Source organism: Girardinichthys multiradiatus, chromosome Y (assembly GCF_021462225.1).
Source record: "Girardinichthys multiradiatus isolate DD_20200921_A chromosome Y, DD_fGirMul_XY1, whole genome shotgun sequence".
Classification (NCBI taxonomy): Eukaryota; Metazoa; Chordata; class Actinopteri; order Cyprinodontiformes; family Goodeidae; genus Girardinichthys; species Girardinichthys multiradiatus.
In genome coordinates, this window is record NC_061818.1 from 2,777,456 (window position 1) to 2,804,174 (window position 26,719).

Genomic DNA, 26,719 nt, shown 5'->3' on the forward strand with positions numbered 1-26,719 from the left:
GGGTCCGGTCACCTCTTCTCGTTGTGCAGCGTTTTCTGCCACACTTTTTCCTTCCCACAGACTTCCCACTGAGGTGCCTTGATACAGCACTCTGGGAACAGCCTATTCGTTCAGAAATTTCTTTCTGTGTCTTACCCTCTTGCTTGAGGGTGTCAATAGTGGCCTTCTGGACAGCAGTCAGGTCGGCAGTCTTACCCATGATTGGGGTTTTGAGTGATGAACCAGGCTGGGAGTTTTAAAGGCCTCAGGAATCTTTTGCAGGTGTTTAGAGTTAACTCGTTGATTCAGATGATTAGGTTCATAGCTCGTTTAGAGACCCTTTTAATGATATGCTAATTTTGTGAGATAGGAATTTTGGGTTTTCATGAGCTGTATGCCAAAATCATCCGTATTAAGACAATAAAAGACCTGAAATATTTCAGTTAGTGTGCAATGAATCTAAAATATATGATGGTTACATTTTCATCATGACATTATGGAAAATAATGAACTTTATCACAATATGCTAATTTTTTGAGAAGGACCTGTATATTAGAGAAGCTACAGTAATAGCTGTTGCCATGTGAACATGTTGTGAAACACTTTTAACTCTGCTTGGTCTACTATTGTTCAGAATGGGTCCTTCCAAACATACGCAGCCATTCTACAAAAAGAAGGAGGAGGATGCTGAAACGAACACATCTGGGTTGTTGCTAGGCAGCCGGTCGGTGACGGAATCCCTTCTGCATAGATCGTGAGTCCTCGTGCTTTTTCGGATCTCCTCGCGTCCTATGAGCATGCGATGCGGTTGATGTCAGCAGCAGTAGCGCCAGTCAGTCCGGCGGAGCTGAGGACTGGAAGGATGATGGCGGCCGGCAGAGCGACTCTCTTCCGTTGGATCTGACGGATAAATCCCCGGGCTCAGAGAGCCACCTCAACGATGGAGAGACAGGGGTTCCCCGACCAGGACCAACTCCTGCAGTTTCTGAAGAGGCTCAAGGAGGTGTTTGATGTCTGTGACGAGGATGCTGACGGCTTCATCCGGGTGGAGCACTTGATGGACCTAGGGCTTCAGTTCGGTCAAGGAGACAAGGTGAGCTGAGGGGAATGGAGGTTAGTTATGGGTAAATAACTCGATAACGAATATCCTTGCTCTTAAAACCATTCCAACATTTTCACCAGATAGCTAAATGGGCAGCTGAAGAATAATGGACCCCAGAGCTTCGCATATAGACAACCTGTAAACATTCCCAGGTTCTGGAGAGCTCCTAGCATTTATAATGTCAGGATTAACCCAGGCTTGTTCGGGACCCCATGAGGAATATGGTTTGGGGCTACTTCCTTGCACCACTATAGTGTAAATGCTTGGAAGGTCTGAGGACACTGTACTGGTCAGCTACTGTGGCTCAGTAGGAAGAGTAGTGGTCTTGCAATCAGAAGGTTGTGGGTTCAATTCCAGCTTCCTCCTGCCATAGGTTGATGTGCCCCTGGGCAAGGCACTTAACCTCAAGTTGCCTACCGATCTGTGTATCGGTGTATGAATGTGTGAGCGTTAGTGAGTGCAATTGGGTGAATGTGGCTCTAGTGTAAAGTGCTTTGAGTGGTCTGTATGACTGGAAAAGCGCTATATAAGTTCAGTCCATTTACCATTTACTCTCATGTACATGCAGCCAACCCTCTGAATCAGAATCCAGCACTGCACAAGTTATATTCTATAGTTTGCCCATTTTGTTATTGTTACGACTAAAACCAACTTTAACAGGTTGTACCTGGTGTTTATTTACGGTCTAATTTAATCGTGTGGTTGGTAGAATTTTTAAAACAATTTCTAGTTATGTACTTTAGGTTTCAGGAGAATACTATACTGCTGAATGTCAGATCATGTAGGACAAAAAGAGCTTCAGTGGATCCAATTCACTCTTACATAAGCCCTAGGCCTGCTAAAAATGGATGAAATGTACTCATGATTATTCTGGGTAATTCTAAAATTACAATTATATAATTATAATAATATATTGCATTATTATATAAAATTATATATATTCTTACAGAGATTAGAAACACGATGTAAAATTTTTTTCCAAGCTTTTTTTAAGTTTTTTTTTTTATTGAATGTTTTACATGTTGCCAGTTGGAAAAAGGATCTAATCATATGGTTTCCATTTGGCATTTTAACTGTGAAACTTTCCAGATTTAATACGTTTCAATGAAAACGCAACATAAAGTGTTTCTGTACAACTGAACATTCTGTTTTTATGAAATTATGGGTTTCAAAATTCACACACGTTTGACATCCCTTTGAAGGAATGCTGGTATTCCCTTTAATAAAATAGATGTGATTTAGATCAGAATGTTGCATTACATTTCATCTGTGTCACATGGCCTTCTACAACATTACTGTGTTTAATAACCATTCACCAGTGACATTCAGACGTTCCTCAGATGTTTGCTCCTACCTGTTTTTCTTGACAGCCAGCTGTATTTCATCCTAACAGGAGTTAAAGCAGGACAACCTTCTCTGCTTCAGCACAGGGTAAACAGGGTTCCAGAGTGCTGCTATAATGTTCTTACAACACATCAACACAGTCGTTTCTTTTACCTTAAAGGATTGTCTGAGTCAACATATTAGGCTGGAAAGTTTTCATTAAACTTCCATCTCACTTCCACGGACAGTTTTGCATAAGTCAGAGGTTTCTAACTCTAGCTCTCTGTATTAATATAAGTAATGTAGTTTTTATTGTTTCGGTGCTGTGCTATGGTCACGGCCCTTAAAACAGGGGTGTCCAGGTCCAGGTCCTGGCTCTGCTAGATTACATTAGCACCAGGTTCATCCGCCCATATTTTCCACATTGCAGAAATCATAGAGAAAATTTTTATTTGGCAAAATCATTTTTAAAGAAATCCTTTTTTTGTGATGTTTTAGAGTTAAAATGAAAATACATGTTTGGCTGATTTTTGAGATGTAATAAACACCTCTAAAACACAGACATGTTTGAATGTGCCCACATGATGTTCAGATTATTCCTGCATAGAGGAATAATTAGAGCTGGAGACTGCAGCTTCCGGCTGGGGAAAGTGTGTTGTACTGGGAGACACAGCAATCATGTTTTGACTTTGATAGTGTATTGGTTGATAAATTAAGTGTTCTAGATTAATATTTTATCATATCAGAGTAAAAGATTAGTTAAATCTCTCACTAAGGTTAATAATGGACTTGGAAGCAAAGGTAAAAACCCTGGAACCTAAATTAGAATTTGATAAAGTTTTGTAACATGACAAAATAACATCTGGGATAATGTCGATTAGACTTGGTTTTATATGAAGTTGCCATAGTTAAACGCCTCGAACATTTTAAGTGAAAGCAGTTCCCAGGTACTGTAAGTATTTTACTGTTCTTTGTCTTCCTCTCCTACAATTGTATATGTTTCTATGTTGTTCAGCCTTTAGAGAGTTTTAAGAGAAATATGTCAGCAGATTGGTAGATCATTAGGTTGTGTCTTGATTTGCCCCTGAGATTGTTCTCTGCAGCAGCTACATGCTCATTGTGCTCATGGTGGAAAAGCTAGTTGTCATATTTTCTATCAACATCTGTCTTTCTCTATAGGGACACAATTATGTTTCTTTTACCCTGATGAATTTACTCCTACTACCCGCCTACAGTATAAAACAGTAATGTTGATTTTCCAGAGTCCTGCTTCTGACGATAAGAGAACCATTATTTTCCATTATTTAGTTTTCTCTACGACTGTATTTTAGTTTTATTTTCTGATCTATTTTTGTTGGAACCTTTATTTACACCTCCAGAAAAGAAAAAAAACAGACATACTGTATCTATCCTCCACCCCAATCATGAGTGACATCATTAGTAAAGAATGCATCAAATTTAGTTTTAACACAGAATTCCACTAAATATAGACTATTTGCTAAAGTGTTCTGGAATGTATAGACATAAGCCTTATGGCCAGTCTGCTGGTTTAGTCTAATATTGACCTGTACCTTCTACCGGAGGACAACAAGAGGAACATGTCATGTGCTGTTGTTCATGCATGATGTTGTTCACTCTCCTCCAACAGAGGGTGGTGTAGATAGTACTGATCTCTGGAAGAATAGTCCCAAAGATCTTTCTTGCTGATTTTACCACTACACTGAAAATCCATAAGTTAAAACACTGCTGATGGCACAGTTGTAAAAGTTTCCCATCATCTTTTTGAAATCTGTGAGATCTCAGCTTTAAACAGACATGCTGGTTGTGTGTGTAGAACCCGTGTGGTGAACAGCTGAGAACAAGTTTTGTGGTGATGCCATTTTGTGGAGTTTGTTTACTCTCTGATTCAACTGCTTATAGTTTAAACTGTTTTTGGTGTTCACAGAAAGGGTTTATAATAGCTGTTAGCCAAGATTCTAACGCTTCTGTGGATACCACACATGTTTTTGTTTAACGAAGGAAACTTACAGTAATGAAAGTAGAAAGAAAAAAGTAAAAAACTTCCACTAGTACTGGGGGTTGGGGCTTAAATGGTAAATTGTAATTGGCCTGTACTTGTATAATGCAAGTCCAAGTCCAAGTACACCAGAGGGCTTTACACTGCAATCAGTTATTCGTCCATTCATACACACATTCACACACTGACAGTGGTATGCTACATTGTAGTCACAGCTGCCCGAGGCAGACTGACAGAAGCGAGGCTGCCATGCAGTAGGCGCCACCAGGCCCTCTGACCACCATCAGCAGGCATGTTGGGTGAGGTGTCTTGCCCAAGGATGCAACAACTGAGAAGGATGGACCTCATGCTAATGGAGAGTGGAGAGTGGTTTTATCCATTTCCTCGTTGGTCTTCTTGATGTTCAGAACCAAGTTATTATCACACCATGATGCTATATGTTGTTGATGAAGCGGAGCACTGTGGGGTGTCAGTGAATTTGATGGAGCAGATAGAGCAATCATGTGTGAACAGAGTGTAGAGAAGTGGGCTGAGCACACATCTTTGGGGGCCCCCAGTGTTAGACAGGAGTGAAGAGGAGGTGTGCCCGTCAACTCTTAAACTCTGTGTAAGGTATGTTAAAAAGTCCACAATCCAGTTGCACAAGGTGTTTAATCCCAGGTTAAGGAGTTTGGCTCGGAGTTTGTAGGGCCATATTGTATTGAAGGCCAAGCTTAAGTCAATGAAGATCAACCTCACATAGGTGTTTTTGTACTCTACAGGGGTTGGACAATGAAACTGAAACACCTGTCATTTTAGTTTGGGAGGTTTCATGGCTAAATTGGACCAGCCTGGTAGCCAGTCTTCATTGATTGCACATTGCACCAGTAAGAGGAGAGTGTGAAGGTTCAATTAGCAGGATAAGAGCACAGTTTTGCTCAAAATATTGAAATGTACACAACATTATGGGTGACATACCAGAGTTCAAAAGAGGACAAATTGTTGGTGCACATCTTGCTGGCGCATCTGTGACCAAGACAGCAAGTCTTTGTGATGTATCAAGAGCCACGGTATCCAGTGTAATGTCAGCATACCACCAAGAAGGACGAACCACATCCAACAGGATTAAATGTGGACGCAAGAGGAAGCTGTCTGAAAGGGATGTTTGGGTGCTAACCCGAATTATATCCAAAAAACATAAATCCACGGCTGCCCAAATCACGACAGAATTAAATGTGCACCTCAACTCTCCTGTTTCCACCAGAACTGTCCGTCGGGAGCTCCGCAGGGTCAATATACACGGTTGGGCTGCTATAGCCAAAACCTTTGGTCACTCATGCCAATGCCAATCGTCGGTTTCAATGGTGCAAGGAGTGCAAATCTTGGGCTGTGGACAATGTGAAACATGTATTGTTCTCTGATGAGTCCACCTTTACTGTTTTCCCCACATCCGGGAGAGTTACGGTTTGGAGAAGCCCCAAAGAAGCGTACCACCCAGACTGTTGCTTGCCCAGAGTGAAGCATGGGGGTGGATCAGTGATGGTTTGGGCTGCCATATCATGGCATTCCCTTGGCCCAATACTTGTGCTAGATGGGCGCGTCACTGTGAAGGACTACCGAACCATTCTTGAGGACCATGTGCATCCAATGGTTCATACATTGTATCCTGAAGGTGGTGCCGTGTATCAGGATGACAATGCACCAATACACAGCAAGACTGGTGAAAGACTGGTTAGATGAACATGAACGTGAAGTTGAACATCTCCCATGGCCTGCACAGTCACCAGATCTAAATATTATTGAGCCACTTTGGGGTGTTTTGGAGGAGCAAGTCAGGAAATGTTTTCCTCCACCAGTATCACGTAGTGACCTGGCCACTATCCTGCAAGAAGAATGGCTTAAAATCCCTCTGACCACTGTGCAGGACTTGTATATGTGATCCCAAGACGATTTGACGCTGTATTGGCCGCAAAAGGAGGCCCTACACCATACTAATAAATTATTGTGGTCTAAAACCAGGTGTTTCAGTTTCATTGTCCAATCCTGTACATGTACTATCATTGTATGGAGCACAATGGCGATGGTGTCCTCAGTCAACCTATTCTCCCTCTATACAAATTAGTATGGGTCCAGTGTTGATGGTATTGCTCCTTTAATGTGTTTGATGACCAGTGTCTCTAGGCATTTGGCAAGTATGGAAGTGAGTGACATGTGACATTTGACTGTTTGAGGATAGGGACTATTTTGGTTGTATTGAAGCTGACTGGGACCCATGCTGTGGACAGCAACAGGTTGTAGATGGAGGTGAAGACGTCTGCTAACATCCTGGGAGCAGCAACAGCAGAGGAACGATCACCCCACTATTTTACCTTGACCCTGGTACTTCTAAAGTGCATTAATATGAAAACCTCAGTGTCCTCGCATGTTTACGAAGAGTGAGAATTTCTGAGAGATAAGATGGGGCAAGACTATTTATGGCATTAAAAGCAAACATTAAAATGAATAAACTGAATTCCAAAATTATAGTTAAAGGCAATGAAGTGATAAAATCACTGGACAGTGTGGTCATGTCAGGGTTAGTTTAGTTGAAGGTGAGCAAGGCAGGTCTGGCACACACAGCTATCAAGTGCATTACACTAAATAAATCTTGAGCTGATAAAAGCGTGAATGGCTTTTTCCAGGTTCCAACAACTAAAAAATGGTTGAACTTTGGCCAGATGATGAAGCTGGAAAAGCTTGCTCTGACAACAGAATCAATCTGTTAGTCAGATTTTAAGCCGCTGTCAAAAGTAACTCCCAGATTTGTTACTTTCTGTTTAAAGCTTGAGGCCAAAGAACCAAAATCTGACAATGTCACACAGGGCAGTCCAGTCTTCTCATTATTTAGGTGTAAAACATTTATGGACAGATATAGCTTTATCTCCCTTATGCAGCTCAGTTTCACACAGAGAGCTCCATTTCATACTTTCACTGGGTTTAACTGGCAAAACCTGTAGATTTGTACATCATCAGCACTTTGATATTTTTTGTAAAGGTAAAGTGCGATATAAATAACATTATTTATTTATCAGCATAATAGTGAAATAAGACATTATGTTTGGCAATGGCTAAGCCTTAAGGCAGCATGAACAAAGGAAACAGGAAAGGGTCAAGCATGGAACCTTGTGGTACCCCATAGGAGACTGATGTAGTTTGCAAAAGCAAACCATAACAGACAAACTCCGTCTATGCATGCCTTCCCTGTGCCAGGGCACACAATTAAATCTGTAAACCATATGTAAACAATATCAGGAAATGGTCAGGTATACCAACATTATAAACACATACATTTAAGCCTTTAGGCATCCTGGGTGAGAATTATGGACATGTTGAAAATAAATCCAGGATGGATTGCATTAAACTATTAAGAAGAGTTTGGATCAGTACCAGAACATGGCGAGTTTCCCCCATTTCCTTTGGTGCTTTCTATCAGGTGTGCTTCTGACTAGCTAGACAGAACACCTTAAAGGATTATTATTCCCATTTTTTTCTTGTCTGAATTTCAACCTGAGCCTCAGTTTAGCTGCACTGCCCGAGCCGTCCAAACCTCTGGAAGGAAACACATTGTCCTGTGAATATCAGCCCAGTAAGGTGATGGTATTAGGACAAAATAGAAAGGTGTGAGATGAGCTCTGACATTATTGAACAGCATACACTCTGCACATATTTGGAATGAATTCATACAATTTCTTATAATACAAGAATTTATTAACAAAAATAAGTCAACTCAAACATATTTGAATCAACAAACTCTTTACTATGCTAAAACAATCCAACTAAACTACCAAGCAAAATTAAAGAATAACGAAGACTAATGGGCTATGTACAATATAAACAATTTGATTAAAGATGATTGGAAACCATGACCAAAAGAGTGATGCAACATTACCATGCAATGTTTATGTCTGAGAACTAAGGATTATCTTGAAGAATCTGGAAATGAAGTTAAGTTAGTCTTGGAACCAACTTAGGCAATAATCAGCAACATTTAGACAACCCTTCACAATGCAAGATCAGATAAAATATTATTTTAATGAAATAATGTTTTAAATAATGACCTGCTGAATAAAACCAACCTTCTGGATGACTATTTCTCAACGGTGTCTCATTAGCTGCCTTTATTTATTAAAATAATATTGGAAGAAATATTATTAAGGGAATATTTTGGAAAGAGCCACATCTTTCTGGAGAAATGGTGCTTAATGGTGTTTACTTAGTTATCAAATTTAGTAAACTGATGTTAGGGACACATTATTTACTGGATTGAAAAGTAAACTTTTCTGGGTAAATATTATTTAGCAGCAAGCACATGTCCTTAGCTGTTAGCAGATAAGCTAACAAAGAAGCTACTAGCTTAGCACCAGAATCAAACACATACCTTTAAAATACCTCGGTTAATATAAGGTTTAAAATGCGGACGGCGCGTTATGACCAATGTTCTGTTTAAAATCACACTTTAAATAAAGTTTGTCTTAACTTTAAAAACATGCAAAGAACACAAACTGGGCACATGTGCTGCAGATAGCCTGCTAGCACTAAAATAGGCGAGTTTCACACAAACAAACCAAACTTCATAAAATGACAAATGTTTAGATCATTTCATCCTACTGTTAATCTGCCCAAACCGAACCTCATGAACTGTGGTAAGGAATGTTGTCCAAAAGACGATGAAGTTTGAAGAAGGTATCCACAGTGAACAAAGGATTGGCTCCGGAGCTGTAGCTGGGCGGCCTGTCCTGTCCGTTGACCACACGGGTTAACACGATGAGGCGGTCTCTGCTGTCTTCCTTCCAGACTGGGAGACCCATCTTTGCAGGGGTTTCTCTTGAACACCGTTTGCTTCTGCAGGGCTCGGAAGGAAAGTCAAGCAATGCTTGTACCTTAATTACCCCCGTTCATGAATGAAAATACTGGATACACAGACAGTATTTCATTCATACTTATCTTTGCATATGATCGATGATCGTATGACACTCTTGGATCCAGTTTGAAGAGTTTATGTCTGTTTGCCAGTAAAGAGACATCAGCGCGCTTGTCTCCCCTGTCGGGTCTCTTTCGAAGGCCGTGTGAAAGAGAGCGGATGTAGCAACAGCTGTGCTTTTATTTGGGTAGTGGCGTCACAGGAAATCCGCAGTTATCCCGTTTCCTGTCTGTGCCGGAAGAAGGTTAGTGCACTTTATTTCGAAAAGTTCCAGAAGAGTTTGTTCCGGAGTTTAATGTTGAAATCCATGGCGGTGGGTCCCAACACATCCGTCTTACAGCACATCTGAAGAAGCCTCTGACTGAAGACACTCTGTTGTTGTAGGACAGTCTCATAAAGAGGATGCTCAGGGTTCTCCATAATGTTCTTCATTTTATGAAGAATCCTTCTTTGCACAATGATCTCCAGAGGTTCCAGAGGAGTCCCCAGAACAGAGCCAGCCTTCTTTATCAGCTTGTTGAGCTTTTTTAAGTCCCTGGCTCTGATGCTGCTACCCCAGCAGATGATGGTAGAAGAGATCAGACTCTCCACAACAGACTTATAGAAGATATGCAGCATCTTGCTGCAAACACCAAATGACCGAGGTATTTATACTCCTCCACCACCTCCACTTCTTCTCCCATGATGGAAATAGTGTTTGACCTATTCATGTTTCTCTTCAAATCTATAATCATCTCCTTTGTTTAAGTTACGTTCAAAATGAGATGATTGTTTCCACACCATGCCACAAAGCGGTCCACCACCTTCCTGTACTCAGCTTCTTGTCCATCTCTGATCCACCCCACAACTGCAGAATCATCCGAGTATTTCTGCAGATGACAGGAGTCTGTCTTGTACTGGAAGTCTGAGGTGTACAGAGTGAAAAGGAATGGTGAGAGTACAGTCCCCTGTGGTGCTCCTGTGCTGCTGACTACTTGGTTAGACACACAACCCTTCAGTCTCACAAACTGTGGTCTGTTTGTCAGGTAGTCTTTGATCCAGGAGATTGTTGAGGCCTCCACCTGAGTCTTCTGGAGTTTCTGACAAAGCAAATCAGGTTGGATTGTATTAAATGCACTGGAGAAATCAAAGAACATGATCCTCACAGTGCTACTGGCTTTGTCCAGATGACAGTAGGTTTGTTGAAGCAGGTGTATGATGGCATCTTCAACTCCAAGTCCACAGCGATAAGCAAACTGAAGGGTGTCCTGATAGTTTATTGTTTGCTTACTCAGGTGGGCCAACATGAGTCTCTCTAGGACCTTCGTGATGTGGGATGTCAGGGCAACAGGTCTATAGTCCTTGAGGACTGATAAGTGACTTTCCTTTGGTGCTGGAACAAGACAGGATATCTTCCACAACACTATAACTTTCTCCTGGGCCAGGCTAAGGTTGTAGAGGTGCTGCAGAATCCCACAGAGCTGCTCTGCACAGGCCTACAGGACTCTAGGGCTGAGACGATCTGGACCTGCAGCCTCATCCCGGTTCTGTCTTTCCAGCTGCCTCTTCAGCTGACTTCTTGAGACACACAGGTGGAAGAGGGGGCAAAGGAAAATCAGCATCTTCTGATTTGGTTGAAGACAAACATGTAGAAGCAGAAGGATCCATCGCTGAGGTGGAAGGTAAAACATTTGAGGTGTGACAGGAAAGCTTTGGATCAAAGGAGGGTGGGATGTCTGTTTGGCTGTGAGCAGGAGTGGAGGATGCTGAGCTTGTTTCTGAACTGAACCTTTTGAAGAATATGTTTAGTTCATTGGCTCTGTCCAGACATCCATCGGTCCGATTGTCCTTCTGCTTAAAGTCTGTGATTTTCTTCTGGGTCCTTTGTAGGGCTTGGAGTTCATCCAACTTGTTTCCCGACAATCTCACGTTGCCCATCATAATCGATGGAAGAGATGGCTTGAACTTCCTCCTTCTCTCTCTTCTCTTTGCTCCTGCTCTGCATCCGCAGCGTCTCCTTTTCAACTCATCAGGGATTTGAGGTTATAGTTGAAGTATTATTTGAACTTTTGAGAAATTAATCAGCTGCTCCTGGTTGTAAAAAACAACCCCATTTCCATGGTGACACATCATAACATATATCCAGAAGTAAAAATATTATCAGCAAAATTATATAAATTGTTGTCATCATGCATTCAGTCAATATACAAATCAGTTTTTTCCATTTATTGAAGAGTGAACCTGTATGTTGTTGCAGGTGAAGAAGCTGACTAAGCATCTGTGTCCTAATGCTCATGGTAAAATAAGCTTCAAAGATTTCTGCCATGCAGTGTTCGCTATTAAAGGTAAGACAGTTTTCATCAGTTTTTCTCTTTCACACAAATCTTTGCTTGATTGATGCTGTAAATGTTTTAACATACATCTGGTTCCTAATGATGTTTTCCATCTGTATTTATTGTTTATGGTAAATTAACAAGCAACAAGTTAAATCTTTAGCCTACAGTCATGTTAAAAAGAAAGTGAACATGCTAGGATAGTCACTTCTAGGATAAAGATTTTTTGTGCCACTAGTGGCCTGAATTTAACTGCATTTCTGATCATTTTATTGTAGAGGAAAGCTGTCTTGCACTTAGTCGTAAGTGTTGGTATATTAAGCTGTGCAGTGTACTGGATTTACATTATTCCCACCTCTTATATTTAAACAAAATATATATCATTTCTCTCAACCTTGTTTCTCTCCTATCCTCCTCTTGCTGCTGCAGGTTTTGAAGAGATATTAAAGATTGCTGTTTGTCCTCGGAGTCTGACATCCCGGCATCAGTCAGTCACAGACAATGGCTACATTTATCAGGTACACCTTTGTATTGATGGGGATCCTGATTTTCTAACTGTAAATACAGTTGAAAGACAAGAAATCACAGCTCTAGGACACAAAACTGAAACACTTCATCTACACATACATGTCTGCCTTCAAACACATCACTTGAGTTGTATCCCATTCTTAATCTATAGGGTTTAATATAATGTCAGCCCAGTTGTATTAGAAGTTGGTAAATGGGCAGTATATGTTGACACCCACATCTATCTAATTCTTAAAGAATAATGGTCAGTGTGAATAGGCTGTTAAACATGATGTTTTTGCCGTGATGGGGTGGTTGCACATAGCCCTGCAAGAGATCAGCTCAGCTACGTAGTTGCTTAGCAACAGGAGCTAAAGGGAGAGAGATGGTGTGGTCTTGTCCTGACAAAGATCCTCTACACTACCAAAATAGTGGTTTAAGTGATGTAAATGTTTGAATACATGCATACACTTGTACATTTGCTTTGTGTTTGGATAATTTTTATTGGTAGAGAAACATAATAGTGAGTAAATGTTGAAATTAAAATGTAACTTCATTTATGGTTGTATGTATATCAGGTTTCAAACTAAAGAAATGCATGTCGTCAAATCCTGCTCGAGTGTGCTGATTAGATACAAACATTTTGCTGAAGAAATCCAATTTTCTGTCATATTATTTATAGTGCCTATTCCTAAAACCTGCATAAGGACAACATGCAAAATTCACTTAGAAAGGCCCCAGACCAAATTTTAACACATGACCTTTTTGAAGTGCTAATTGCTGCACAAACACAAGTACTTATTTTATCTAGAATCAGAATAGGTTCTAGGTTAATCAGTTATACTAAAATATCCCAAATCTTCTACCATTAAAAGAACCTTAAAGAGGTTCTTTAAGTTTCTGTCCCTCAAAGCCATTGAGGGAGCTCTCCTACTGCCCAGCCAGCCTGTTTGCTAACTTACCGTGGTGGCTCATAAACACACGCAGTGTGTGTAGCTTCTCTGCCTCATTAACACCCACTGAAAACTCTTTGTAAAGCTAAAGTTATAGCCAATGACATAAAAAGCTGCATTATGGAAATTAGCCTTTAATTGTGCTTTTCCAGTTTCGTTAATAACAATTAAAAATATATGCTGTGGAACAGGTCTTATAGACTAAGTTACTTTATCTATTCTAGATAGATATATCATGTTTTTGTAATTATCAAAATAGAGCATTTCCAGCAGTTCATGGTTCTTTAGGTGCTACACGCCTTTTCATTACAAACAAAAATTTGTCATGCTGTGTAGTGAAGATAGGACCAAAGTGCAAGGAAGGATCTCAGGAGCCAGACAAATGCAGGTAAGTTTGAGGTTTAATTACTCTCACTCACAGACCAGGCAGGGAAAACCAGAAATGACAACGAATCCGCATAGATCAAAGGGAACCAAGGAACATATATACAAACATTGGTCTTGTCGTTCATTGGGGAACCAATGAACGACCAGACAAGGGAAAACTAGAAACAGGTGTGGGACAGGCTACACGAAAAAGAACGTAAACAAAAGATCAGACCAGGTTAAATAACAAAAACATACTCAAACATGGACAAATCCTGACAAAATATGCATTCATGACTAGAAGGCAGTCTAAATAGTAGGTAAATACTGTATCCGCATGTTCCTAAAACAACAAGCCATTGTCTTAAGTAACAATTAAAATAACTGGGTAATAAATATGAAAGTCCTTTGTGCATGAGATTGGGTGTGTCCTTTGGCAGAGTGAGCCCAGACAGATTTATGTATTATTAATGTTTGTATCTGGGGCATACTCCATGCTACCATTATAAATAAACAGTTGTATAACAAATCTTGCTATTCACATACCTGATCAAATTGTTGTTTACATGAAGAAGAAAAAGTGATTTAGTTGAAGGGAAACTGTCAATTAATAGAACTATGGCCCTATGGATGACCAATCTTGTCAAAATTAAGAATACATATAGAATAAAATAAATGACTGAATAAAATACTTACTGGGCCAAAAGGTAGCTAGACATATAAATTAGAGGGTTAGGAATAGTAAAACAGCAAACACATAACTTGTATTAAATAAACAAATGAAAAGAATAGAGTTCAAGAAACAAGTATGATTGAAAAGTATCATACTTACTAAAATAAGAAATAAGCATAATAGCAAATACATACACTACCAGTCAAAAGTTTTAGAACCCCTTTCTCATTTACTGGTTTATTTAATGTTTATGACCTTTGAAAATTGTATGTAGATACCAGTGGCGATTGCTCTAAGACTGCAAGGGAAGCTCAGCTTCCCCTAAAATGTCAAAAAAATAAGTGATCAAATATATACTGTTGTGTGTAGATGTCATTGACTAAATATGCGCTACAACGCGCTCAAATTTGTTCAGAATCAGCTTCTTATCACTGGTAACGACGTGGCTTTCCTCTCACTCATTCCCGCAGCTTCACAGTGCTTTAAACAGTGAGTTCAATAGCGAAGCAAAAATACTGGCCTTGTCCCGCCCATCGAACTCTCAGCGTCCCTGAGGGTCTATGGGGCAGCCATGGCTGCAGCGAAACGAGACGAGTCATTGGATAAATGCTGGGCTTTGTCCCGCCCATCGGACGCTCAGCGTCTCTGAGGGTCTATGGGGCAGCCATGGCTGCAGCGAAACGAGACGAGTCATTGGATAAATGCTGGGCTTTGTCCCGCCCATCGGACGCTCAGCGTCTCTGAGGGTCTATGGGGCAGCCTCGGCTGCAGCGAAACGAGACGAGTCATTGGATAAATGCTGGGCTTTGTCCCGCCCATCGGACGCTCAGCGTCTCTGAGGGTCTATGGGGCAGCCATGGCTGCAGCGAAACGAGACGAGTCATTGGATAAATGCTGGGCTTTGTCCCGCCCATCGGACGCTCAGCGTCTCTGAGGGTCTATGGGGCAGCCTCGGCTGCAGCGAAACGAGACGAGTCATTGGATAAATGCTGGGCTTTGTCCCGCCCATCGGACGCTCAGCGTTCCTGAGGGTCTATGGGGCAGCCATGGCTGCAGCGAAACGAGACGAGTCATTGGATAAATGCTGGGCTTTGTCCCGCCCATCGGATGCTCAGCGTCTCTGGGGGTCTATGGGACAGTGGGCTGGCCTCGGCTGGCCCAGACGCTCAGCTTCTGCATGCTGATTGGATGATCTGTCCGAGGCTGAATCCCTTTTTGATTGACAGCGAAATGAGCAAATCAGTGATCTTGAAATTGAGATTCCCCTCCTTGAAAGACCAGCATCCGCCACTGGTAGATTCTCACTAAAGGCATCAAAACTGACTGAACACTTATGCAATTATGTAGCAAACACAAAATTGTAAAAGAACTTTTAAATTTTAGATTCCTTCTGTCCTCTGCGGTGTAAAATATTAACCTCTGGCCGTCTCTCAGTGAACCTCTTGGAAGTTCTTTCAAGACTCTTTGGAAAACCATTTCAGGTGACCACCTCTTGAAGCTCTTGGAGAGAACGCCACGAGAACAAAGCAGTCATCAGAGCAAAGGTAGGCTATTTGGAAGAATCTACAATATAAAAATGTTTAGAGTTATTTTATACTTTTTGTTCGTTCGTTCGTCGTCTTCCGCTTATCCAGGACCGGGTCGCGGGGGCAGCAGACTCAGCAGAGACGCCCAGACGTCCCTCTCTCCAGACACCTCCTCCAGCTCCTCCAGGGGGAGCCCAAGGCATTCCCAGGCCAGCCGAGAGACATAGTCCCTCCAGCGTGTCCTGGGCCGTCCCCTGGGCCTCCTCCCGGTGGGACGTGCCTGGAACACCTCCCGAGGAAGGCGTCCAGGGAGCATCCGGTATAGATGCCCGAGCCACCTCAACTGGCTCCTCTCGATGTGGAGGAGCAGCGGCTCTACTCCGAGCTCCTCCCGGATGGCCGAGCTCCTCACCCTATCTCTAAGGGAGTGCCCGGCCACCCTACGGAGGAAGCTCATTTCAGCCGCTTGTATCCGTGATCTCGTTCTTTCGGTCATGACCCTAAGTTCATGGCCATAGGTGAGGGTAGGAACGTAGACCGACCAGTAAATTGAGAGCTTTGCTTTTCAGCTCAGCTCTCTCTTCACCACAATGGACCGGCACAGCGCCCCCATTACTGTGGCAGCCGCACCGATCTGTCTGTCGATCTCCCGCTCCATTCTTCCCTCACTCGTGAACAAGACCCCGAGATACTTAAACTCCTCCACTTGAGGCAGGAACTCCCCTCCAACCTGAAGAGGACAAGCCACCCTTTTCCGGTCGAGTACCATGGCCTCGGACTTGGAGGAACTGATCCTCATCCCAGCCGCTTCACACTCGGCTGCGAACCGCCACAGCGCATGCTGTAGGTCTTGGCTAGAGGGGGCCAGCAGGACCACGTCATCCGCAAAAAGAAGAGACGAAATCCACTGGTCCCCAAACCAGACCCCCTCCGGTTCTTGGCTGCGTCTAGAAATCCTGTCCATAAAAGTTATGAACAGGACCGGCGACAAAGGGCAGCCCTGCCGGAGTCCAACATGCACTGGGAACAGGTCCGACTTAGTGCCGGCAATGCGGACCAAACTCCTGCTCCGCTCGTACAGGGACCGGATGGCCCCTAATAAAGGGCTCCCGATTCCATACTCCTGGAGCACCCCCCACAGGGCATCACGAGGGACACAGTCGAATGCCTTCTCCAGGTCCACAAAACACATGTGAACCGGTTGGGCAAACTCCCATGAACCCTCGAGCACCCTGTAGAGGGTATAGAGCTGGTCCAGTGTTCCACGGCTGGGACGAAAACCACACTGTTCCTCCTGAAGCCGAGGTTCGACTATCGGTCGGACTCTCCTCTCCAATACCCTGGCGTAGGCCTTACCAGGGAGGCCGAGGAGTGTGATCCCCCTGTAGTTGGAACACACCATCCGGTCCCCCTTCTTATAAAGGGGGACCACCACCCCAGTCTGCCAGTCCAGAGGCACTGTCCCCGACCGCCACGCAATGTTGAAGAGGCGTGTCAACCATGACCGCCCTACAACATCCAGACACTTGAGGTACTCAGGGCGGATCTCATCCACCCCCGAAGCCTTGCCACCGCGGAGCTTTTTAACCACCTCGGTGACTTCAGCCTGGGTGATGAAAGAGTCCAACCCCGAGTCCCCAGCCTCTGTTTCCACCACGGAATGCGTGATGGCAGGATTGAGGAGATCCTCGAAGTACTCCTTCCACCGCCCGATAATGTCCTCAGTCGAGGTCAGCAGTCTCCTGCCCCCACTATAAACAGTGTTGGCAAAGCACTGCTTCCCCCTCCTGAGGCGCCGGACGGTTTGCCAGAATCGCTTCGAGGCCAACCGGTAGTCCTTCTCCATGGCCTCACCGAACTCTTCCCAGGCCCGAGTTTTTGCCTCTGCCACAGCCCGGGCCGCAGCATGCTTGGCCTCACGGTACCCGTCAGCCGCCTCAGGAGTCCCACAAGCCAACCACAGCCGATAGGACTCCTTCTTCAGCTTAACAGCATCCCTTACTGCCGGTGTCCACCACCGGGTTCTGGGATTGCCGCCGCGACAGGCACCGCAGACCTTACGGCCGCAGCTACGGGCAGCAGCATCGACAATAGATTTGGAGAACATGGTCCACTCGGACTCTATGTCTCCAACATCCCCCAGGATCTGGTCGAAGCTCTCCCGGAGGTGGGAGTTGAATACATCCCTGGCCGAGGGCTCTGCCAGGCGTTCCCAGCAGACCCTCACTATGCGCTTGGGCCTGCCAAGTCTGTCCGGCTTTCTCCTCCTCCAGCAGATCCAACTCACCACCAGGTGATGATCAGTGGACAGCTCAGCCCCTCTCTTCACCCGAGTGTCCAAAACATGCAGCCGAAGGTCTGATGATACGACAACAAAGTCGATCATCGACCTCCTGCCTAGGGTGTCCTGGTGCCAAGTGCACTGATGGACACCCTTATGTTTGAACATGGTTCAAACATAAGGGTGCTAGTCATGGACAATCCGTGACTAGCACAGAAGTCCAATAACAAAACACCACTAGGATTCAGATTGGGGAGGCCATTCCTCCCGATCACGCCTCTCCAGGTGTCACTGTCGTTCCCCACGTGGGCGTTGATGTCCCCCAGCAGAATAATGGAGTCCCTGGGAGGGGCACTATCCAGCACCCCCGACAGGGACGCCAAGAAGGCCGGGTACTCTGCATCCTTGTCTTGTGTCATGATATATGTTTGGATGAGTTGTACTGGAATTCTAATTTCCCCTCGGGGATCAATAAAGTATCTTTGAATTGAATTTGAATTTAAACATAACGACATAAGTTTGCGTTCACTCGTGTAGCGTTGCCTGGCTGCCTGTGGCAGCTTGAGTAAAAGTCGGCGTAACGCTTCGTTCTGTTTATAAAGGAAGTCAGTACTCTTCCACCAGAAAATTTTATGGTAGATTTATTTTCAACTAAAGAAAACCAAGAGCTTCAGAATGAAAGCAAGAAGTTAATATTGATTGTTTTTGGTGTCATTAATGTTTTGGTTTTTCTGTATAGTAAAATAAATGATTAATTGTTGGCTGATCTGATTGTGGGGTGGGGCTTAGGGTTTATAAGAAGAGCTTCTGGCTCTGCTGGAGTCAGTGTGGCCTGGTTCCTTAGGAGGTAATGTAGATGCGCAGAACTAAGAGAAAGATAAGAGTTGTAAATACTATGTATATATCCAAATTTTCTTCTCATTTTTCCTGCCACTCTGCACTTCATTTTTGGGAGGTGTGTAAATAGAAAGCTTAACATTCAGATGCTTTCATGCCCTCTGTGATTTTTTCCACTTTTTGGAATCAAGTTTATGGTGTCCAGGCCCACCACATGAGCAGCTAGAAGGAACTCACGACATTGTTATTTCTGTTATTCTATGTAATTCTTGGTAGCGCCACCCTTTGCAGCAATTACAGCTGCAAGTCGCTTGGGGTATGTCTCTATTAGTTTTGCACATCGGGAGACTGAAATTCTTTCCCATTCTTCCTTGCAAAACAGCTGGAGCTCAGTGAGGTTGGATGGAGAGCGTTCGTGAACAGCAGTCTTCAGCTCTTTCCACAGATGCTCGATTGGATTCAGGTCTGGACTTTGACTTGGCCATTCCAACAACTGGATACATTTATTTGTGAACCATTCCATTGTAGATTTGGCTTTATGTTTTGGATCATTGTCTTGTTGGAAGATAAATCTCCGTCCCAGTCTCAGGTCTCTTGCAGACTCCAACAGGTTTTCTTCCAGAATGGTCCTGTATTTGGCCCCATCCATCTTCCCATCAATTTTGACCATCTTCCCTGTCCCTGCTGACGAAAAGCAGGCCCAAACCATGATACTGCAACCCCCATGTTTGATAGTGGGGATGGTGTGTTCAGGGTGATGAGCTGTGTTGCTTTTACGCCAAACATATTGTTTTGCATTGTGGCCAAACAGTTCGATTTTGGTTTCATCTGACCAGAGCACCTTCTCCCACATGTTTGGTGTGTCTCCCAGGTGGCTTGTGGCAAACCTTAAATGAGACTTTTATGGATATCTTTGCATCTCTTCCATACAGGCCAGATTTGTGCAGTGTACGACTGATTGTTGTCCTATGGACAGACTCTCCCACCTCAGCTGTAGATCTCTGCAGTTCATCCAGAGTGATCATGGGCCTCTTGGCTTCATCTCTGATCAGTCTTCTCCTTGTTCTAGATGAAAGTTTAGAGGGACGGCCGGGTCTTGGTAGATTTGCAGTGGTCTGATACTCCTTCCATTTCAATATGATTGCTTGCACAGTGCTCCTTGAGATGTTTAAAGCTTGGGAAATCTTTTGTATCCAAATCCAGCTTTAAACTTCTCCACAACAGTATCTCGGACCTGCCTGGTGTGTTCCTTGGTCTTCATGATGCTCTCTGCGCTTCGAACAGAACCCTGAGACTATCACAGAGCAGGTGCATTTATACGGAGACTTGATTACACACAGGTGGATTCTATTTATCATCATCAGTCATTTGGGACAAGATTGGATCATTCAGAGATCCTCACTGAACTTCTGGAGTGAGTTTGCTGCACTGAAAGTAAAGGGGCCGAATAATATTGCACGCCCCACTTTTCAGTTTTGTATTTGTTAAAAAAGTTTGACACATCCAATAAATGTCATTCCACTTCACAATTGTGTCCAACTTATTGTTGATTCTTCACAAAAAAATAGAATTTTATATCTTTATGTCTGAAGCGTGAAATGTGGCAAGAGGTTGACCAGTTCAAGGGGGCCAAGTACTTTCGCAAGGTACTGTATGTATATGCATTTATTATAATAAAATACTTTATGATCTATTCTTAATGCCTTAGCCCTCTCAGAATCATGTAAACTATATGGCATACAGTTATTTTATGGAAAAACAATAAAACAAAATCTGAAAAAACCCCACCAATTCTGAGTGTGCTTCTGTTTATATTTACCCTTTTTCACATACAGTCTGTGCACAACTGTTGGTGTGATGCTGTTTGATTGTGTTTGTAAGCAGAACGGTGAGGTAAAGCTTGGCCCTCCAATTATCACATGTACACAGTCTTACCCAGAGTGCCGTGTGTATGATGCGAGGCATGGAGCTGAGGCAGAATGTGACATGGACAGCAGTGTTGAAAACGCTCTCAGCTCTGACTCCCAAGAGACATCACAAGACAGGTCAGTTACAATCAACAAGAGACCATTTGTAGGTTTGGAAAAACTATCTTGACTAAAATTTTTGCTGTACAACCATAGACATATGATTGGATTGGCGTCTGCCCCTGTCATCCCCAGAGAAGAGCAGTTTGAGGACTATGGTGAGGGGGTAGATGTAGATTTCAGCCCCAGCAGCCCTTGTCCTGAAGATGACAGCAGGACAAATGGTTTCTCAGACCTGAGTTCCTCACTCCCTTCCAGGTTTGTAATGTGTCTAGAAATACACACCAACCTCAATATTGAATTTGATCTCAGATCATTTTTAACACATCTCTTTCAATGAAAATGAAAAAGGACTGCTGGTAATTGTAATGCTAGCTATTCCTCCATTTGAGTGTCTGGAACTATTGAAAAGTGGTGAAGCAGATGCTTTGGTGTTGAACCAAATGGCAGCTTCAAGGAAAAAAGGCTATTCCACGTGCCATTCGCTTGAACACACTCCTTTATGTTCTGCCTGAGTCCTTTCTGAATAAACAGCAGACAAGCCTCGAGATGTTCTAATATAATACATTTTCCTTTTCGTTATGGCTACTTACAGGGGTTGGACAATGAAACTGAAACACCTGTCATTTTAGTGTGGGAGGTTTCATGGCTAAATTGGAGCAGCCTGGTAGCCAGTCTTCATTGATTGCACATTGCACCAGTAAGACCAGAGTGTGAAGGTTCAATTAGCAGGGTAAGAGCACAGTTTTGCTCAAAATATTGAAATGCACACAACATTATGGGTGACATACCAGAGTTCAAAAGAGGACAAATTGTTGGTGCACGTCTTGCTGGCGCATCTGTGACCAAGACAGCAAGTCTTTGTGATGTATCAAGAGCCACGGTATCCAGGGTAATGTCAGCATACCACCAAGAAGGACGAACCACATCCAACAGGATTAACTGTGGACGCAAGAGGAAGCTGTCTGAAAGGGATGTTCGGATGCTAACCCGGATTGTATTCAAAAAACATAAAACCACGGCTGCCCAAATCACAGCAGAATTAAATGTGCACCTCAACTTTCCTGTTTCTACCAGAACTGTCCGTCGGGAGCTCCACAGGGTCAATATACACGGCCGGGCTGCTATAGCCAAACCTTTGGTCACTCATGCCAATGCCAAACGTCGGTTTCAATGGTGCAAGGAGCGCAAATCTTGGGCTGTGGACAATGTGAAACATGTATTGTTCTCTGATGAGTCCACCTTTACTGTTTTCCCCACATCCGGGAGAGTTACGGTGTGGAGAAGCCCCAAAGAAGCGTACCACCCAGACTGTTGCATGCCCAGAGTGAAGCATGGGGGTGGATCAGTGATGGTTCGGGCTGCCATATCATGGCATTCCCTTGGCCCAATATTTGTCCTAGATGGGCACGTCACTGCCAAGGACTACCGAACCATTCTTGAGGACCATGTGCATCCAATGGTTCAAACATTGTATCCTGAAGGCGGTGCCGTGTATCAGGATGACAATGCACCAATACACACAGCAAGACTGGTGAAAGATTGGTTTGATGAACATGAAAGTGAAGTTGAACATCTCCCATGGCCTGCACAGTCACCAGATCTAAATATTATTGAGCCACTTTGGGGTGTTTTGAAGGAGCGAGTCAGGAAACGTTTTCCTCCACCAGTATCACGTAGTGACCTGGCCACTATCCTGCAAGAAGAATGGCTTAAAATCCCTCTGACCACTGTGCAGGACTTGTATATGTCATTCCCAAGACGAATTGACGCTGTATTGGCCGCAAACGGAGGCCCTACATCATACTAATAAATTATTGTGGTCTAAAACCAGGTGTTTCAGTTTCATTGTCCAACCCCTGTACATCTCTTCTCTTCCTTTGTTTAAAACACCTCACTGGTAATGAAGGAGCTAATTTTGAGTCTTCCTTCCCTCAGTAACCACATCCACACCAAGCAGTGTTGTTGTCAGCACCACCAGATAAAGATCAGACTTTTTAGTTTCTGATCGCTCTGTCACCGGTCAGGAATGCTCAAGCTGCAAACTGGCTAATCTTTTTCATCAGTCAATTTCTCTGTGGATCTCTATAAATCCTCCTTAAAAACAGAAAACGGGAAAGTCCAGATTTCCAGTTATGTAAGCAATGTGAAGAGAAGCCTTCTGAAGTGTTTTAACCAACAGATCTTCCGTTAAAATACTGTATAAACCAGAGTTGGTGGAAGACAAAGTTTTTTTTTCCTCACTAATTTATGTTTGATCTAAAGCTTTTCATGCTATTGTATACATGCAGGAGCTTTGGTATATTGTTTGTGATTTATTCCTTAGTCAGCAGCTCTATAAGTTCTCTGACTTAATTTTGTTATGTGTGGATGTTTTCTTCTTCAAATACAGTGCTAGGCACACTCCTCAGAAGATGCAGCAGCTGTACAACAGTGATCTGTTCGACATCTATTGCTCTCAGTGCTGCAAAAAAGTTAATCTTCTCAACGACCTAGAGGCTCGCCTGAGAAACCTCAAGGCAAACAGGTAGAGAAAGCACTATTAATGAATAATGTAATTAATGTATTGCACTCACATCTTTGATCTGTAGACTTACTTGAACCGGAACCACGGCCAAGACACCCTGGCTGCTGATTCATTATCACATTATCATCACTTAACAAAGCTCAGATTAACTGTTAGACATGCGCAGCCATCCACACAAAACCCACCATCTTATGCATTTCTGGCACCAAATGGTGCAGCCAGATCAACACACATAAGCCTGAATCGTTTCTGTGGCAACTACATTCAGAACAGGTGGGATGATTGGTTGGAACATTTATATGTGTGAGTCACTGCAGTTGTTAAACTCAGATCCAAAGAGAATTGAAACATAGATTATTGACTGCAGAATAGTCATTATAAGACAAGTATTAAAAACATGAGTAGTAGTTTGTTTGTTTAAGCAGCAATGTTCTCTGTATTGTAAAACAGATGATAAAAAATCATCTTTAGCTTGTAAGAGACTAATTTTCTCATTGTGTTTCAGCCCTAATAGAAAGATTTCCAGCACAGCATTTGGACGGTGAGTAAATGACGTTCTTACTGATGACCTAATCTTACCTTTTTGTAGCAGATGTTAAATGCATCTGTGGTTATTTAGCTAAAGTTTATGCTGACTATTTGGTGAAAAGACATTATGTGTGTTCTGGTGTATTCCCTCATTGTCTAATGAGTAATCATATTTATTTTCCCCTTCCTGCAGTCAGCTGTTCCAGGCCAACCATAGTGTTTTTGACTCCAGTCAGGGCAGCAGCACAGAGGATCTGTTCACAGACAGCATTGACTCTTGTGACCTTGACATCACAGAGAAAGTACATCACTCACACACACACACACATACACACACACAATTGCAATTAAATCTAGATTTCACAATATACAATTATGACACATTGTAATATAATTGTAAAAATGATTTTCCAAATGCATAAATAATTCACTTGACTTTATTTTAGTTCCTAATGCTGTTAAAAGTGATTTGCAGCTATACGGCATATTTCTTTAAATACAGTTGTGTAAATCACTCAACGTTTAGTGCCTAAAATACTTTTTGTTCTTTAAATATAAAAGTTGTTATAGGCATCTGTCCACATAGCATTTTTCTGGTTAGCTTTCCCACGCTTTTGTGCCTATTTAAGCTTAGCAACATTATAACTAGAGATGCACTGACCAGGCTTTTCTTGGCCAATACTTATCTCCACTTTTTCTTTTTGGTCTTTAATGCTTATTCCAGTTTTGACCGATTCTGATTTTTTTACTTTTTGTAAATGACTAACATACCTAAAATAAAAAAAAAAGAGCTGCAGGTTCTTTGATAAAGTTGCTAGTTTTAAATACAACAGGAAATAAAGAGATTAATAATCATCCCTATCTGTCTTTACCCTTTCTGATTCTTGTTAAAACTTGTACAAAGTACATCAAAGTTTTTGGTTGATGCATTTATTGACTGAATATGGTGCAATATGATGAGATTTAACTTTTCAGTATTTGACCTTCCAATCACCAAACAGATGGAAGGATCAATGAAAATTTGCTTGATTCTGAATTTATTGGCCCATCTCTGAGCTATCTATTTTACATATTACAAACACTACAGTATATAACAAATCTTTCTAATGGTATGCAGACCATCATTGACATTTGATTGAACATAGAACATGGATTGTGGTCCCTCTGCTTGTCTCGCTTAGGTCAGTTATCTGGAGAAGAAGGTGACAGAGTTGGAGAGTGACAGTCTGGCCAACAGTGACCTCAAGTCTAAACTCAAACAGGAGAACACCCACCTAGTTCACAGGTGGGAAAATGATCTAGGACATGCTTGAAGATTTAGCTTCTTCTTTAGTTGGTCAGATTTACTCCTACAAAACTATATGATCAGAAATGTATGTTTAACATTTGTAACTTTGTTTTTTGACATTTGTGTAAAGGTTTTGTAGGTTCAGAACATTTTAAACATTAAGTCTTTCATTGGTGAATTGGGAGGTTTCATTATCTCCACAATAATTTCATGCTTTTCCTATGTGAACATTTAATGCATTTGCAATGATCACATTTCCTTATCTAAGTATGATCAGTAAATTTATTCGCTCATTGTAACCTCATCAAGAAAAAACTGTTTGCCTCTCAGAGTGCATGAGCTTGAAGAGCAGGTCAAAGATGCTGAGACTAAGGCTGCAGAGACCCTGGGAGAGGAGATGAAGAGGCACCGGGAGGCCTACAGCAAGATGGAAAGAGACAGAAACACAGAGATAGACCTGCTCTGTTGCAGGTAATTTTTTAAACATGTTGAATAGGAAATTACAGTATTGCCAGAATCCTTAAACATGTTCGGACAAACTCAGACGTTCCTTTTAACCAAGAGCATCCAGAATAAAATGTTTCAGGTCATTGCCAGTGGTATTTCCAGTGAGGTCTAAGGTACCTTCTTTATCAATCTGCACCAGGCTGATGAGGATGCTGAAGTTGTCCACATACCGAACAATACACGTTTATTTCACCTGTGTTAATATAGAATCTCACAATTTTATGTTCAATGCCTTTCAAAGTTATACCACTTGAACCTCTTTTTCACAATTTGTAATGTAATACCCATTAATCCATGGAGTGTTTTTTGGGATATTATGTGATAGACTAACACAAAGTAATGCAGAAGGAAATTATGGCTAGTTTTCGAATGTTTTTAAAATAATAATAAGAAAAGTGTGTCATGTACTTTCACTACAATCACAGTTGCAAGTCCTTTGGAATATCAATTTAGTTTTTTTTTCACCTTTTAAATTGCAAACATGTGAAAAGTAATTTGGAATTGGAATTCATTCTTTCTCTGTATTGATAACCAATCATTTTAATGGGCTCAGGGCCTAAGAGACAGTCACCCTAAACTAAAATGAGCAATTGGAATTTCTATGCCAACGTTTCAACAGGGTCCATCAGTTAGAAGAGGAGAATGGAGAGATGAAAATTAATGTGAGCAGGCTCAAGTCTCAATCTGAGAAAATGGACCAGGTGAGTCAAACTGATTCTGCTTTTAGTGTCATTTTTGACGCTGTCAAAGAAATTCATCCCAACACTGACTTGTCTGGAGGTCCATTATTGCACAATAGAAATTTCCCGATTATATACCGTATATGCTGGTGAAGATTTTCAGTAATTTAAGTCAGGATATGGTAAACCCAAAACAAAGCAACTGGACTCCTGTTCTTGTAGTTGACATTTGGCTCTTCATCTCAAGGGCTTTCATAATTCAAAGCTAGGGAGGGAGAGGTTCCAGGCTTTTAAGCTGTTTGGGATGTGCTGTTCTGCACATCTAAATTCACAGTTCAGTTTCTCCA

The 26,719-nt window shown here is 42.4% G+C and overlaps 1 protein-coding gene across 3 annotated transcripts in view; it reads left to right on the plus strand.

Annotated features, from left to right (window-relative positions):
* The first annotated feature begins 766 nt into the window (after positions 1-766).
* Positions 767-26,719, plus strand: part of LOC124863738 (rab11 family-interacting protein 4A-like) — a 36,032-nt gene continuing 10,079 nt past the window's right edge. Inside the window, exons 1-11 of one of the 3 annotated variants that reach the window (XM_047358200.1) lie at positions 767-1,072; positions 11,597-11,684; positions 12,102-12,190; positions 20,745-20,860; positions 20,939-21,100; positions 23,235-23,369; positions 23,875-23,910; positions 24,091-24,199; positions 25,079-25,182; positions 25,516-25,656; positions 26,312-26,393. In XM_047358200.1, the coding sequence (XP_047214156.1) occupies positions 920-1,072; positions 11,597-11,684; positions 12,102-12,190; positions 20,745-20,860; positions 20,939-21,100; positions 23,235-23,369; positions 23,875-23,910; positions 24,091-24,199; positions 25,079-25,182; positions 25,516-25,656; positions 26,312-26,393 (1,215 nt within the window). In that variant the 5' untranslated portion in view covers positions 767-919. Of the gene's footprint in view, positions 1,073-11,596; positions 11,685-12,101; positions 12,191-20,699; positions 20,861-20,938; positions 21,101-23,234; positions 23,370-23,874; positions 23,911-24,090; positions 24,200-25,078; positions 25,183-25,515; positions 25,657-26,311; positions 26,394-26,719 lie in introns of all 3 variants that reach the window. The other 2 variants (XM_047358197.1, XM_047358198.1) reach the window with 2 other exon arrangements.